The 16,956-nt window shown below is 46.0% G+C and overlaps 1 protein-coding gene across 2 annotated transcripts in view; it reads left to right on the top strand.

Annotated features, from left to right (window-relative positions):
• HAL (histidine ammonia-lyase) overlaps positions 1-15,343 on the top strand; it is a 28,695-nt gene extending 13,352 nt beyond the window's left edge. The window contains exons 17-20 of one of the 2 annotated variants that reach the window (XR_016216948.1): positions 1,997-2,305; positions 9,946-10,054; positions 10,153-10,222; positions 13,189-13,638. Coding sequence is in view for 1 of the 2 variants with exons in the window: in XM_002711211.6 (XP_002711257.1) it covers positions 1,997-2,131; positions 9,946-10,054; positions 10,153-10,222; positions 13,189-13,329 (455 nt within the window). In the remaining variant the exon portion in view is untranslated. Of the gene's footprint in view, positions 1-1,996; positions 2,306-9,945; positions 10,055-10,152; positions 10,223-13,188 lie in introns of both variants that reach the window. The other variant, XM_002711211.6, reaches the window with a different exon arrangement.
• Positions 15,344-16,956: the final 1,613 nt, after the last annotated feature.

The raw sequence follows: 16,956 nt of genomic DNA, 5'->3' as shown, positions 1-16,956 counted from the left end.
GAGACAGAAATAATGAATCAGAACAATGCCTGGCACAGAGGCTATGGTTCTCGTTGATATTTGTTCACTTAATCATCCCAACACCACCACAGGCAGGTACTTTACTCCCTTCGTTGTACAGATGAATACCTCAAGACCTGAGAAGTCAAGTGACTTACCCAGTATTGCACAGCTGGTGAGATATAGAACAGAAATCAAACCCAGGCATGCGACTCCCAAATCCATGCTCTCACTAAAATTAAAATGAAGAGCTCACCTTAGTCAATAAGTAACCCCAAAACAGAGTTGTAAATTCAACAATAATGCAGTGTGTCCAGTTACACTTGAGTTGTCTGGCACATACCTACACTAAAAAAGTATTCATTTTTTAATCTGAAATCCAGATTTCACTAGGGGTTCTGTGTTTTATCTAGCACCCCTACCTACCCCAAAAGGCAGGATAACATGGTGATTAATTAAGAGTATATACCCTGAACCTGAATCCCAACTCTGCTATTTCCTTACCTACAGTATCTCATTGTGTCTCTCAATCCTGTTGATCTCAGTTTACTCCTACACAAAACAAAGATGATAAATTCACCCAGTGGGACTGTGTTGAGAATAAAATGAATTAAACAGAAAGCCTTAGCACTGTGCCTGGCACATCAGAAGCACTAAGTAGGTATTTGTTGCTATTAATAATTACTCCCAACCCCTTCCACGCTTAAGCCTCTGACTAAAACTCAACACAAATAACCAACGAAGAGCCACTGAATTCACTTTCTCCTCTGACCCAGTATCTTCTATTTGCTCATTTGTTTGCTGATTAGAATAGCCCGTGGAAGGCTAGAGATTTCTCACGGTAACACGGTAACACGGTGATGGGGGAGGGGGATGGTAATTGATTTCTAGAGAACATTATGGTCTTAGGAAACCTGGTTTGAACGTGCTGAGCTTCCCAAGCTCTCTAGTGCAGTGGCTCAGCCTGTTTTCATTACAATGAAATGAGGTTTTCCTTTTTTTTTCAGCCACTTATAAGTTATCTTTCTGAACAAGCCTCACCATAGGCTGCTTGTCCACGGGGCCCTCAATTTAGAGTCCCAGGACTTGGGACTTCAGGTGCCAATACCAGGAAAGTTTTAGGCAAACCAAGAGGAGCTGATCACCTCCACTGAAAGCCAGGCATCTCATCCCTTACAGTACAGAGAACAGCTGAAGCTTTCAAGGCCAAAGAAAGAGGAGACGAGACTTGAGTTGGACCTTTCCTGACTTCTGAAGCTGGGGAGGAGGAATCCCTCAACCTAGGGCCTTGCTATATAAAGAGTAGTCTTTGACCAACCGTACAGCCATCACCTGGAGTTATCAGAACAGTACAAACTCGGGTCCCCCCTAGACTGCTTGTAACAAGATCCTTGGGTGATTCATAGGCCAAATCCAATTTGAAAGACTCCAATGTGGGTCATCCCAAGGGTTCTGCCCATTGCCCTGGTATATCTTTGGCCATCACCAAGCACTGGCTTAAACCCAGAACAATCACTTGTGTTATCATTGAACAGTTGAGCAGTTGAACTGTTAAGGGACCCAGGATCTCTGGGTCCAGCCTCAAGCCTCGAATACCATGCCTGATTCTAATCCCACCTCTTCTGATGATGCAACTGGATTGCTCTCAAGTACCTGAAAATGCCCATTATGCCTCCCCCCTCCCTACCCCCAAGCCTCCCGGGCACACTAAATGTTTCCAGTGTTTTCAACTCGACTTTATAGTATCAGAATTCCCAGTTCCCCATCCTTGTCTTACCTCAGAACTCAAGATAGCTGTAGAATCCCTCTCGCTTTTGGGGGGGAAAAATCAAACTGCTTCCCTTTCTAAGTAATTTTGTAGAGTCTGGTGCTTGGATCATGGTCCAGAGCTGCTGGCAAGGCCTCCTCCTTGTCGAGGGCCCTTTGGGGGAGCCATGTGTTGTTTGGTGGTTTATCCTCTTGGGGGTACTACCTAGCTTGCATTGGTCTCTTGCAGTTTCTGAGAACAAGGCTCTGTGCCACCCCTCGTCTGTGGACTCTCTCTCCACCAGCGCTGCCACGGAGGACCACGTCTCCATGGGCGGGTGGGCAGCAAGGAAGGCCCTCAGGGTCGTCGAGCACGTGGAGCAAGGTAACAGCAGTGAGTGGGAGGTGCAGGCCACACGGACACATTTCTACACTGGTGGTTCTCAAAGTGGGATCTCCACTGGCAGCCTTGGCACCACCTGGGAGGTCGTTGGGGATGCAAATCCTCAGGCCCCTCCCAGACCTAGAGAGAAGATGGGATCAACCTGTGTTTGATCAGGTGAGTCTGATGTTGCCAGGTGTTCATGCAGAGCTAAGCAGTTTGCTTGGCTGGCTTTTTAAAATGAAGCTTCACTTTTCTTTCTTTCTTCTTATTAAGATTTATTATTTTATTTATCTGAGAGAGAGAGTTAGAGGGAGAGAGGGAGGGAGAGAGATCTTCCATCTGCTGGTTCATGCCCCAAATGGCCACAGTGACTGGGACTGGGCCAGACCGAAGTCAGGAGCCAGGAGATGGGAGCTTCATCTGGGTGTCCCATGAGGATACAGGGGCCCAAACACTTGGGCCACCATCTGCCACTTTCCCAGATGCATCAGCAGGGAGCTAGATCAGAAGTGGAGCAGCCAGGACTCAACTGGTGCCCATATGGGATGCCGGCTTCACAAATGGCAGCTAGCCCACTGCACCACAGTGCTGGCCCCTTAAAATCAAACTTTTCCAATGTATTCGAAAAGGGAGATTCCTATCGTGAACTCTCACCCACCTGTTTGAATGGTTAGTACATTTGCTTCACTTTTTCTTTTACTTTTCCCAAATTATTTCAAATGTCATATTATTTAATTCCTACATATGTTCTCTTGTAAATATGAATGCTTTCTTATCTACCATGATGCTATTATCACCACCAGCAAAATTCAACAGGAAGTCCCAGTCCCACCACATTCATAGCCAGAATTTCCCATTATCTCAGTGTCATTGGAGTGAGTTTGTTCGAGTCTCAGAGCCCGTGTTTTAAGTTTGGTTGTCATGGCTTCTTTTATTTTATTTTTTTTATTCATTTGAGAAAGAGACGGGGAGTGGGGGGCAGGAGGATGCTCCAGTGTCCTGGTTCCCTTCCTGAATGCCTGCAATGGTCCCTGGGGGTAAAGTGGGAAGCCAGAAACTTGACCCAGGTTTCCCATGTGGGTGGAAGGGAGGTAACTACTTGAGCCGTGACTGCTACCTCCCAAGGTCTACATTAGCAGGAAACCCAAGTCAGGAGCCAGAGCCAGCCAGGTATTGAACAGGCACTCCCTCATGGGACATGGGCATTTTAACCACTAGTCTTAATGCTCATTCACTTACCTTTCTCTTCATCTAAAACAGTCCTCTCGCCTCCCCCACTCCCTCACTTCCTCCCCTCAACACCCTTCATGCCATTGGTTAGTTGAAGCATCAGGTTAATTCTTCTGTAGAAAGACTGACATTGTAGATTTACCTGTTAGCTTCCTGTGGTGTTGCTTTTGATTTGTTCTTTGTCCCCTGCATTTCCCGTCCATTGCAGTTGTCCCTAAAGACTTGAAAAGCTTTGCTTACAACCTTTCTGGCAAAGATAATTCATAGGGAGAGCTGTGCCAGCCAACTTCTCTCTGCCTTCTCACTGATATTTTTTGTGTTGTTTCATTTTATAAAGGGAAAAAATTGGGGTTTTTAAGGCAGCATTTTCTAAGTTCCTGAATTTATGTTACAGTACTGGAAGCAGTTGTCTGATATTTTAACATAAGTGTGAGAGTTGAGAACCTTCTTTTTGATAAGAGCTGCGTTGAGATATGATTTACATACCTTACAATGTTTAGCATATTCACAAGGTTGTATAACCATGGCCAAGGTCAACTTCAAGATATTTTTATCAGCCAAAAAGAAACCCTGGGCTATTATCCTCCCATGCTCCCTATTCCCCTGAGTTGTAGGCAGCCACTAATCTAATTTCTGTCTATTATAGACTTACCTATTCTAGACATTTTATATTAAAGGATTCATATGCTATATGTCTTTTGTGACTAACTTCTTCCATTCGGCATGATGTTTATGAGGTCCATTCATGTTTATGAAGTTCATTCATGTTGTAGCACATATCAGTACTCTCTGCCTCTTTCTGGCTGAATGATGGTCCATTGTATAGGACAGACCAAATTTTGTTTGTCTATCTGCTGAGGGAGCCTTGGTTTCTTTCCACCTTTTGGCTAATGTAACTAATGCTTCTGTGAACACATTTTCTGTATGGACGTAGGTTCCCATATCTCTAGAGTAGAACGGCTAGGTCACATGCTCTCTTTGTGCTCATCTTCTTGAAGATCTTCCAGATTGAAAGTGGCTATGCCACATTAGGTTGCACCTGCTGTGTTTGAAGGAGCCGGTTTCTCCACGTTGTTGCCAGCACTTGTTGGTATCGATCACAGGGTGCTGTGAATGTTCATTGTTCAGGTGGTTTCCCCATTGAACACGTTGCTCTGGCCAAAAGCTTAAAGAGTCACTCTTCTGGATCCTGTTCTGTCCAGTTCATTCACAAATTAACCCCACCTTCCAAAGATGCAAACCAAGCCTCTGTCAACTCCTTCTGATAATCTGCTGTTTTCACGACTGTTTCTCTAGTCACCGCACACGATCAACTAGGGTGAACTTTTGAAAACAGCACTGAGATTACACCATGGCTTGCTGAAAATTTACCAGTTACTTCCCAGTGCTCAGCACAAAATCCAGCCCCCTTCCTGCAGCTCAGGAAGCTCCCCATGATCTTGCTTCTGCCTCTCACTGCCGCCTCCCCCTGTCCCATTCTCTGCCCTGGAAACACAGTGCTATTCTTGGACCTATCAACAAATGCATCCCCTTCCTTTCTGGTCCTCGCCCACAGCTCTGTCCTAAGAGCTCCCTGTGGCTCTCTTTCTCCCTCCATCTATGTAACTTTGCAGATTTCATCTCTGAAACCTTCCCTCCCCACCCCAACTAAAGCAGCCATCACTGTTCTTTCTCCCCCTGTCTTTTTTTTTTTTTTCTCCTAATACCACCTAATATCTATCTCTAAGGCTTATTATTTGCCTTTCCCAGGAAAATATAAGATCCATTAGGGCAAAGATCTTGTCTGGCTGATTGTATCCCTGGATGGCCCTGGAACACCTAGACCACCTAAATAAACACCTAGATGTTTGCATGACAATGAAGACGCTGATACAGCTCAAGAGCAGCAATCTTAGTAAAGTAACATAGGTATATATTAGACTTGGAGGTTGATAAAATGAATACTGTTCAAATTTTAAAACTTTGAGAACATGTATTTGCAATGTACCCAAGTAGCTGGTACTGATATTTATTTGCAGTTGTTTTAGCCAAAAGGCCGAGATTGATATTTATTTGCTTAGGATAGTTTTAATTCATGTGTTTTATACTCTGTTAAGGTGAAGAAAATAATCAGATGAAACTAGATTATGTTTCATAATTCAGATTATTGTCAGTGTGTTTTAAAAATATTTTCAGGTGGTTATTAAATCATGGAATATGATCTTATTTCAAAATACATGAGAACCATGTCAAAAAAAACCCCAGCTAGATCAAGACATATTGAACCCCTTGAATTTGTAGCAATGAAGTCCATGTTTTTAAAAACATTCCAGTTGATGAACTTAGGGAGAACTGCTGGTTATGCAGTGACGACAAATTAAGGTTTTCCTGACACGTTCCATGTGTCTCCTGCAAGTGTTTAGTTCTCGTTTTTTGTTTTTTAGCTCTGACTTCATCTCTGAGATATGTGCTTCTTCTGAGGAAGCATCATATCACTAACACTTACTGAGCATTCACTGTGGGCATTCAGTCTTTTCACTCATTTAATCCACACCGTAATTCTAGCAGGAATATATTGTTATCCCATTGTCCAGATCAGAAAACCAAGGCAGAGAAGTTAAATAGTGTACCCAAAGCTATACAGCCAGTAAATGGCAAGGCTAGAATGTAATTCCAGGTGGCTGATTCAAGTTCACTATCTTAACCATTTCCTATACCATCCTGATTAGAAAAGATAAACCCCTATCCTCATAGGTTATCAGACCTACAGTGGCAGGATTATTCTGGATCTGCTCCTGGGGATATTATCTCAAAATGGAATCCCTAAGAGTCAAGAGCAAACTCTTAGTGAAAGGTTTGTAATACCCATGAATATGGGGATTAGACAGTGAGATGGCTGCTTCAGCAATATGCCAGGTTTATTCCAGATGTCTAAATGGCTTTACATGACACTATCTCTTCTCACTCACCAACTCCCTGCTCAACTTCTTTGATCAAGATGGATGATAGTGGTTTGCTATCTCAATCTTTATGCAAATTTCAAGTTGTTTTTGGTCTTGCAATTCCTTTGGCTAGAAACACCTGGCACATAAGCCTTCATTCAAGGTCTGAAAGAGCCAGAACAAATGGTTGTGGTTGTCCTAGAACACATTCTATAATGTCCATTCCAAACTCTCAAGTTTAAAGACTCCCTGTTGCTCCCCCTCTTTGCGGAGGAACGACACAGGACCCTGTGCTGTTCTTTTGTCTGCTCGGCCCTCCCCGGGTTTGCTGCTGGTTCTTCCCGGGTTGGCTGCTGTCCTTCCACCTCCGAGGAAGGGCGGTGCCCCCTGCCACTTTCCCCACTTCCGTGGGGGAGCGGCACACTGCCTGCCAGCTCTCTCGGGGGCTGCTCAGATGTTCCTCAGGTGTTCCTCTTAGATGTTCCTGGTGCATGTTGTCTCTCTCCTCCTTTATAGTCCTCTTCCACCAATCCAAACTCTGCTACCCACACGCCGAGCACGCTGCTCTCCTCCAATCAGGAGCAGCTCCTGCAGCTTGTCAAGTTGGTGAGAGGCAGCTGTGTAGAAGCTGTTTACTCCTCTCCCAGCGCCATATTGTGGGAGAGCAGATGCATAGAATAAGTCTTAATTATAGTAACTTAGTCTAGTCCGAGTTGCTCCCCACAGTTCCCCCTTTCTTTTTATTTTTTGGCGTTGATACACGCCTGTCTTTGGTGCCCCGTGGCACACACTCTGCTCTGCTTGCTAGAGTTGCCCACAGGTGTTTACAAGCCCTACCAATCAGGCAAACCGAATCCGGGTCCTCTCTTCGCCATGTTGTGAGGAGGTTTTTAGGCGCTGATGCGTGCCTGTGTTCGGTGCCCTGCAGCGCATGCTCTGCTCTGCTAGAACTGCCTGCAGGTGCTGACAAGCCCTACCAATCAGGCAAACCGAATCCGAGCCTTCTCATTGCCATATTGTGGGGAGACTTATTGATGTTGATTCATGCCTTTCTTTGGTGACCTGCGGCGCATACTGCCTGCAGGTGCTTATCGTCTTACTAATCAGGCAGACCGAATCCAAGCCCTCTCATTGCCGTGTTGTGGGGAGGCCTTATTTTTCTCTATTTCTCTATCTCCGGGCATTCCTATCTCTATTTTACTTCTATCTGCCAGCATTCCTATTTCTCTCATTTTACTTCTATACTTCTGTTTCTCTTATCCCCGCGGCTTCCCGGCACCCGCCCCGAGGCAGCTTCTCGGTGCCTCACCCCACGGCGGTTTCCCGGCTTCACGCGCGCTCCGCGGTCTCCGCGCCCCTTCGCGCCAGCCCCGCACTTCCTATCTACTCACGCCCCGTGAGCTCTCCCCGCTCGTGCCCCACACGCTCTCTGCGCATGGCGGCTTCCGTGAATCACACAGCCTAGCTCACGTTTCCGCCACCGGCTTTCAGTCGAAGTTCCCCAGGCTAACCTGGCGAAATCCAACCTAGCTTACGTCTCTGCCTTTCGGTTTGGCTTCCCGTCTTTTGCTCTCCGGGCTAATCAGACGGATTCCAACCTAGCTTATGTCTCCGCTTCGGCCTGCCCCCGCGGCTTCATTTTCCCTAACATATTTTTCTCTACCTGGTATGTTTCCTAACTTTTCTTCCAACAATATTCCCCTCTCATTTCTCCTGGCTTCTCCCCACAGTCCGTATCGGAGTCTGTTTCTTCTAGCTTTCACTTTCACTTTCAACCTGCAGTCCGTATCCGAGTCTAAGTTTCTTCTTGCTTTCACTTTCACTTTTAATCCTAGTTTTCAATCCTAACTTCTTTCCCACAGTCTGTATCCGAGTCTATGCCAAGGCTTTCAATAGGTTCTTCCGGCACCTTTTCCGTCCGGCTTTTCCCTAGGCTCTTCCCTAGTCTCTCTCTCCAGTATTTTCCCACTTCTTCCCGCTTCTTCCCTCCTAGGTTTCCTATCCGAGTCACGGCACCACTATGCCTCCTAAGCTTCATATCCGAGTCACGGCACCATTATGTCGCTCCCCCTCTTCGCGGAGGAACGACACAGGACCCTGCGCTGTTCTTTTGTCTGCTCGGCCCTCCCCGGGTTTGCTGCTGGTTCTTCCCGGGTTGGCTGCTGTCCTTCCACCTCCATGGAAGGGCGGTGCCCCCTGCCACTTTCCCCACTTCCGTGGGGGAGCGGCACACTGCCTGCCAGCTCTCTCGGGGGCTGCTCAGATGTTCCTGGTGCATGTTGTCTCTCTCCTCCTTTATAGTCCTCTTCCACCAATCCAAACTCTGCTACCCACACGCCGAGCACGCTGCTCTCCTCCAATCAGGAGCAGCTCCTGCAGCTTGTCAAGTTGGTGAGAGGCAGCTGTGTAGAAGCTGTTTACTCCTCTCCCAGCGCCATATTGTGGGAGAGCAGATGCATAGAATAAGTCTTAATTACAGTAACTTAGTCTAGTCCGAGTTGCTCCCCACAACTCCCAAGTCCACTAAACAAAAACTGCAGAATTTTAGTATCTTACCAACATTAAATTCTCAGTAAAATAATGTTTAGACAATCTTTCTTAGCTAAAAATTCTTATTAAATGTACCATACTTTGTAACAGTGAAATCCATATTTCTCTACATTTAATAGAGTCTAAATGATGGAGAATTTTTATAGAAATATAATTCTAGATTAAACCACTCTGGATTCTGATTGACTTGTCTTTAAATTTATGAAGCATGTTAAGAACACAGGTGGGTACACAAAGGTCACAGTGGGAGAAGGTAAAGCTCTAGAATCCATTGTGGACCTAAAAGAAGCTTCATGTCTTCCAGACCAGTACCTTCACTTCACACTTGCATAAGGCACTGAAAACTCTGAAGGTCATGGGTCTTGATGAAATGCACACACTTATCTAATAGGGTGAGGCTCAAGGTTGGGATCAGGTGTTCTTTCTGACCTTCTTCCTGACCAACAAATCTTGATTTGAGGATGTGAATAAGAGGGGCCAGCACTGTGGCTTAGTAGCTAAGCCTCTGTCTGCGGTGCCAGCATCCCATATGGGTGCTGGTTCATATCCCGGCTGCTCCTCTTCAATCCAGCTCTCTGCTATGGCCTGGAGAAGCAGTAGAAGATGGCCCAAGTCTTTGGGCCCCTGCACCCACATGGGAGAACCCAGAAGAAGCTCCTGGCTTCAGATCTGTCCAGCTCTGGCTCTTGTGGCCATATAGGGGAGTGAACCAGCAGATGGAAGACCTCTCTCTCTCTCTCCCCCCGCCCCCGTCTGTAACTCTACCTCTCAAGTAAATAAATAAATAATCTTAAAGGAAAAAAAGGATGTGAATGAGAGAAGATTTTGCTGGGGTACACTAAAGGGGAGCCTCCTGGGTGGGTTAGGGGATCTGATCATCGATCCAGGTGTATGTCTCAATTCTCTCCTTCTCACAGTTAAAGATACAGACAAGAAGTTAGATAAGCAGCTTTAGAATGGCAACAAAGACCCAGGGCAACTTCACTCTACCCACAGATAGAGAACCAACTATCTGTTAGTTCGCCACTAACAGCTGCCAATCCCTGTAATTTTTACTCCTCAAGCAAGAATTCAGACGTTAACCAACTGCTGTCTTGACATTTCTTGCTTTAGTGCTGGCCATCGAGCTTCTGGCGGCCTGCCAGGGCATAGAGTTCCTACGCCCCCTGAGGACAACCACTCCACTAGAGAAGGTCTACGACCTGGTGCGCTCAGTTGTAAGGTAAGGTCAACAGCTCCCTGGCAGTGACACCGTTTCAGACCTGTGCGCCTTGGCAGTACTTACTGTTTGGCCGCTGGGTTGCTGTGTTTGCTCCGTAGGCCCTGGATAAAAGATCGCTTCATGGCCCCAGACATCGAGGCAGCTCATAGGCTTCTGCTTGAGCAGAAGGTAAGCTGGCCACTTGACTTCATTTCAAAGTTTTTATCATGATGGGAAAGCAAAGTGAGAATGGGGGGTGAGTGGATGGAAAAACACGGTTTTATTCTGTTGCCTCCTGGCTGTTCCATGGAAGTAAACACAAAGACAACTTGTAAGGCCACTACAAAGCCATTGATAAACCCTTGAGTGCCTACATTGCACCTAAACACTGACTATTAAAGAATTGTAAGCTGATTTTTTTTTTTTTTGAGAGAGAGGCAAAAAGAGAAAGAGTAAGGGAGCTACCACCCACTGGTTGATTTCTCATATTCCTGCTGGATACAGCTCCCCAGCCCTGGCTGAAACTAGAAGCCAGGAACTCATTCCAGAAGTCCACGTGGATGGCAGGAACTCAATTACTCGAGGCATCACCACTGTGTCCCAGAGCCTGTATTAACAGGAAGCTGGAGTCAGACAGCTGGGTCCGGGACTTGAACCCAACCAAAGTGAAATGCAGAAGTCTTTTTACTGCTAGGCCAAATGCCCACCTTTGAATTGAATTTTAAATGGGAGTTTTGGGGAAAGTATTTATGGGGAGAAAACAACTTTGATTATTGATCCCCCTACCTGAGATAATCTCTTTCATTCAGAAGCATGAGAATCCTTCAAAAAGTTCATGGAAATTGGAATTAAAAGCTAAATTTATTTCTGTGCAAAATTTTTGAAATCCTTGCAGAGAGAGAAATCTTCAAAAAAAAGTTTGTGGAAAGCACATAATATGAAAAAACTAGATATGGATTTCAAAAAACTTTTGCAGCAAAATAAATATATCTCTTTATTTTCCATGAACTTTTTGACTATCTTCATACTTAATCTTTTTAAGATTTTATTTATTTATTTGAGAGGTAGAGTTATAGACAGTGAGAGGGAGAGACAGAGAGAAAGGTCCTCCATCCACTGGGTCACTCCCCAAATGGCTGCAACAATTGGAGCTGGGCCAGTCCAAAGCCAGGAGCCAGGAGCTTCTTCCGGGTCTCCCATGTGGGTGCAGGGGCCCAAGCACTTGGGCCACCTTCTGCTGATTTCCCAGACCATAGCAGAGAGCTGGATGGGAAGAGGAGCAGCGCCCATGTGGAATGCTGGCGCTAACCTACTGTGCCACAGCTCCGGCCCCTATCCCCATACTTCTTGTGAGAATATCACAACCACCAGGTTCACTGTACATGGACCTGGAGTTGCAGGTTTTTTCTTCAACACTTGCATGACTCTGCCCCAATCTCAGTGGAAAAGACACAGGTTTTCTTTACTGCTTGTTTCTTCCAGGTACATCAACCAAAGACTTACCTGAGAGACACAGATACCTTCCACGCTGACTCATCTTTTTAACATATTTTTAAAAGTGCTTTAAACCTTTAGAATAATTTGTGAGAATTGTGTTCCCTCCATAGGGCAACCTGATTCCCCTCATCATCACAAAGACAGTTGCACTGCTTTTGGGGGGGTGCTTTTTCTCTTTGATCTTCATGCTTGTCATTTCTTAATGTTCCCTGGGCCCCCGGGTAGGGGAAGCCACTTGCTGGCTGCTCGTGGAGAGGCTGTGTGTGAGAGGCTGGCCTTTGCATAATGTGTTTTAGGAGGTCATGGAGTCGGAAAGGCTTCCTGGCTGTCCATGGCAAGCAGATAAAAGTGTGAAGCTAAACCCTGGACTTTCCTTTGAGATGATGCAGTGCTTCAAAGAGGAGGCTGATGGGTGGAGAAAAAACTAAAGAAGGGCCTGAGGCCGGGCTTCTCCATCCTAACGGTGCACATGCATTTGCCTGGCATCGTGCAAATGCTGATTCAGATTCTGCAGGTCTGGGGGGGGGCGGGCGGCTGAGGGTCTGACCTCCCCCAGGTGTTGCTGATGCTGCCGGGGCACAGGCTGCACTTGGGATAGCAGAGGTCAGGGGCACAGGGTCCTCATGGCCTGGAAATAGAGCAATGGGGGAAATCCAATAAACAAGGCTTGCTTTAGAAAACAGTGTCATGGCATAGCCTTGAGCAGCCATCCTTCACTCTGTCCACTGGATCCTCTAGGTTGTACTTGCTTGCTTCCTCTGCTTTGGAAGAGGAAGCAGTCAAAACCTTCATGAGGGAGTGGGATTTAGCCTAGCAGTTCGGATACCCACCACAGTGGAGGACCTGGGTTCAATCCCTGGCTCTGGCTCCTGACTCCCGCTTCTTGCTAACACACACCTTTGCAGGCCGCAGTTGGGTCCCTGCCACACATGTGAGAGACCTGGCTTGTGTTCTGGCTTCTGACTTCAGCCCAGCCCAGCCCATTCCCTGGTGGCCTCTGAGTGGAATGAATCAACAGATAAAAGTGCTCTCTCTCGCTCTCAAGTGTATATATATATATATATATATATTGACAGGCAGAGTGGACAGTGAGAGAGAGAGAGACAGAGAGAAAGGTCTTCCTTTGCCGTTGGTTCACCCTCCAATGGCTGCCGCGGCCAACGCACTGTGGCCGGTGCACCGCGCTGATCCGATGGCAGGAGCCAGGTACTTATCCTGGTCTCCCATGGGGTGCAGGGCCCAAGCACTTGGGCTATCCTCCACTGCACTCCCTGGCCACAGCAGAGAGCTGGCCTGGAAGAGGGGCAACTGGGACAGAATCCGGTGCCCTGACCAGGACTAGAACCCGGTGTGCCGGCGCCGCAAGGTGGAGGATTAGCCTAGTGAGCCGCGGCGCCGGCCAACTCTCAAGTGTATTAAGTTAGAAAGCTTCATGGTAACTTTGGAATAATTTTGGACTTTGTATTCTTAAAGCCTTTAACGCAACCAAGGACTTATGGACACAGATCAGGTGTCAGATGTCATAAAGTAAAAGCAAGCAAACAGCCACTGTGTGTCCAGTCAGGTATAGAGGATGTTTGACTTGGGATGAAGTTGATGTTTGATGGCATGTGGAAACAGCATCGGCAGTATTTCATCTCTGTTTGCTTCCTTCTCAGGTTTGGGAAGTAGCTGCCCCCTACATTGAAAAATACAGAATGGAGCATATTCCAGAATCAAGACCTGTTTCTCCAACAGCCTTTTCACTGCAATCTCTACACAAGAAAGCCACCAAGATCGCCGAGTCTGAGGATCTTTAGTGGGCTTTCTCATGGATCGGCACATCAGATAGCTTAGTTGAACACAAAGCAGTGTTGTGCTGAGAGAAGAGAAGCGGGAGCTTCCCTGGTCGATCAGCCCATCCTACCAGCAAAGTTTACTTCCTTGGAAACTTACTTTGGTTATGCTGGTGGCAGAATGACAGTTGCTAACTTCAGCACTGTGTTCCTGTACGTCAGATGTTTTCAAATAGTAAGAATTTCCTTTTTGTCTTAACAATATCAACAGTTATACTTACTCTTAAAGGAGAATAACTACAATTGCATTGGCCTATTTTTTACTGTTAGCAATAGATGATCCCAAAATTGGAAACAGATTGACACTATCCTTTCCTAAAAAGAAGTTAGCCTTCTGTAACCCTTATTTTCTATTTGCTTTAACAAGCTCTCCTCTAGTTGACCTTCTTTAGCTGATTTACTATGCTATGCTATGACAAATATCCCTTAATATGCCTTCATAAATAACCATTTGAAGTGATAATTTGTCCTGAAGCTTCTCTTTCTTCTATTAATTAAATCTTAGTTAAGTACAGTCAGTAGATCTTAACAATTAAATACAGAGGTTGTTATAAAATCAATATGAGGGTTTGCATGGAAAGGAGTTAAGGAATGAATATAGAGATTGCTATTTGAGTGGACTTTATTCAGCTGTGTGTTTCAGATTTCTCATGTATCCCTCACTACACATAGACCCAAAATGTTTAGCATTTGAGCTCAGTAGGCTCACCTCCTATGTGTTAGCACTCAAGTCACATGTTTGGAGTAACCCTTCCGGAACAGGCTCGTGTCACAGATAAGGGACCTGTGGGGTTGACTAACCACCTCTCTGCAATGGTAATCATTACAGTGAGCCCTGTTGACAAAGGTCAGCTGGGACCCTTGGCTGTCTTACTCAATCTGTTTTTCCCCCCAAGAAGATGATTAAGGACTTGGAAAGGATTACGTGCGATTGTTGCAGTGAAGGGTAAGTCAGATGGCCTCTTGGCCTCCCAAGGCTAAGGTCTATGCCTTTGCCCCTGTCTGTGCAGGAGTCTGACACCGTGGCTCTGAAAAGTCTGCCCTCCAGCAGACTACACTGTGTCCGGTAGTAATTTCACAACAGCTTTCAGTCTTCACAGGAAAATGGCGACCCAAGAGCAGACTATTGCCTACAGCAATGAACAGAGCGAACACTGTGCTGAGGACACTGTTTAGCCAATGGTTGTTCTTGGTAGTGTTCTCTGCTGAAGTGAGAACTCACACAAATTAAGTCAAGTGAGTCTTGTCTACAAACTGCAGTGACCTCACAAGCCCCAGCAGTCTGCTAGCTTCCCTCCACTCCTGAATTCCCACCCACTTCTGCCATCCTTGGGGACACACTGGCACTTTGTTTAGTAACCGACTTGTGACTTCAAGAGAACTCCAAGATCAATATGGGAAAAAGTCTCAATGGTCTTATGTTGTCCCTTATTTCTTAAAATGTTGTAACAGAGTTTACTTCTTTAATTATTAATATTTTTCACTGCAGTTAAATGAACTTTCTGAAAGATTTAATTAGCAAATGATAACTTTTTTAAAAAATGTGATTGGCTCAATACACTTTTTATTTTGCTATTTCCTGTTGAATAGTGGCAGGAGAGATGGCAGAATCAGATGCCCTTGCCCAGCAGGCTCACCTAAGCTCCTTCACATGATGTCGTGGGGAAGCCAGGGATGGTGAACCCCAAAGCTTTGGGGCTTCCCCACCTCTGCCGTGTCATATCCTGTTGGCCAGTGCCAGCCACACCCCAAGCCTCAGCATAATACCCAAGGGCAGGTGCAGGTGACTTGGTGCCATCCATGGGCTGCTGTCTGACCATCTACCACAGACATAAAAATACCATAAATAACCTGAAAATGTTTTTAAAGAGATTTTTTTTACACTACTTTAAACTTATGTATCATTTCTGGGTCTGGCCACTGGGTTAACTTTTTAATTAAACTTTATAGTTGTTTAATAAACAGAAGGATCACTTTGCCTTTTTGGCTAATTTTGTTAAAGGCATCGATTTATTAAATGGAAGCACTGGAAATATGTTGGGGTCTGAAGCCTGAGGCTGGCCCCTGACCAGCAGGGGCAGTACAGGCACTCCCCAACAAGGCGAACGGGAGGGGTAAGGTCGACGGGTGATGAACGCACCACAAGCACCAGTGGGTTCTGTTGAAGCAGAAACTACTTTATTGAGGAAGTGTACAAGCTTATAAAGCTTACGAAAGACATGCGTGGTAGGGAAGCCAATCAGTGAAAAGATCATGCAAGCGTGGGTGGACCTCGCACAGGGGCATCTTAAGCAAAGTATAGGGATCATGCACTGTCCACGTGTCCAGAACTAAAGTGGACCTATCCCTACCAGTGGCCCGATCTTACGTAGCTTAACCACAGCAGCCACAAACACACCCCTCTAATATCTGCCAGGCGCCATATTGTAATGGAGATTTTAGGCAATGCCCAACAGAAATACACACAACAAGTGAAGCTGGAGAGCTCAGAGCGTTGGCCTGATCAGCCTAAACGTTGTCCCACCCTCTTTGTGTAGTAATTACTTCAAGAAAGGGCTGGGATTGCATTTGCATCAGTGGGATGGAAGAGATTAATTAGAGGTGTCTGACAAAGTGTTGTCTCTCCTGAGAGCCACGGGCAGCATCTTTCCCCCACCTCCTGCTTGACCTGAAGGTGGAGACACAGGGTGGGAGGCAGGGTGGAATCCTTGAGCCACTGCATGGCCGACTGGAAGAGGGAGGAAGGGAATCTGACACCTCTGCACCTTTGAGCTGCTGGGTAATCCAGCCTCAAAGCCTGTCCTACCTCTGCATCCCCAGTTTTTCAGCCAATTTGAGTCAGGTTTTTGAAAGGTGCAGCCATCACCATCCTACATAGTCCAGCCACTCTGTGGGAGTTAATGTCCATCAACCATCACAGGCAGTCCTGGCTTCAAGGACTTTCCATCTGGTTGGGATTGTGGATGTTATGGCAATTACTATGCCAAGCCTATGTCCTAGGGGAGGACAGCTATTGGATCACCAGGGAAGTCACCAGAAAGAGGTGACAAAGCATGATTTATTAGAGGTGTCCAAGAAAGTGTTGATGCTGAATGCAGTCAAGCCTCATTAATTCAAGTTTTACTTACCCTGAACTTGGTAATAATTTGGACAACTGATACTTACTTGTGAATCACTTCTTAATACACAGGACTTGTGCTTATGAAGATGATTAAAACATTTTAGGGGCTGATGCTGTGGCACAGCAAGTAAAGCTGCCGCCTGCAGTGCTGGCATCCCATATGTGCACTGGTTCAAGTCCCAGCTGCTCCACTTCCAATCCAGTTACTGTTATGGCCTGAGAAAGCAGTAGAAGATGGCCCTAGTCCTTGGGCCCTTCCACCCACATGGGAGACATGGAAGAAGCTCCTGGCTCCTGGCTTTGAATCTGCACAGCTCCGGCCGTTGTGGCCGTTTGGGGAGTGAACCAGAGGATGGAAGACTCTGTCTCCCTCTCTGCCTCTGCCTCTCTGTAGCTCTGCTTTTCAAATAAATAAATCTTTTTTTAAAAAAATCCATTTATATAAATAACCATCTACTGTTTAACTAATT

The sequence above is a fragment of the Oryctolagus cuniculus genome, chromosome 11, assembly GCF_051225735.1.
Source record: "Oryctolagus cuniculus isolate XC-2025 breed Fujian yellow rabbit chromosome 11, ASM5122573v1, whole genome shotgun sequence".
Taxonomy (NCBI): Eukaryota; Metazoa; Chordata; class Mammalia; order Lagomorpha; family Leporidae; genus Oryctolagus; species Oryctolagus cuniculus.
This window is presented reverse-complemented; position numbering and strand designations above follow the sequence as displayed.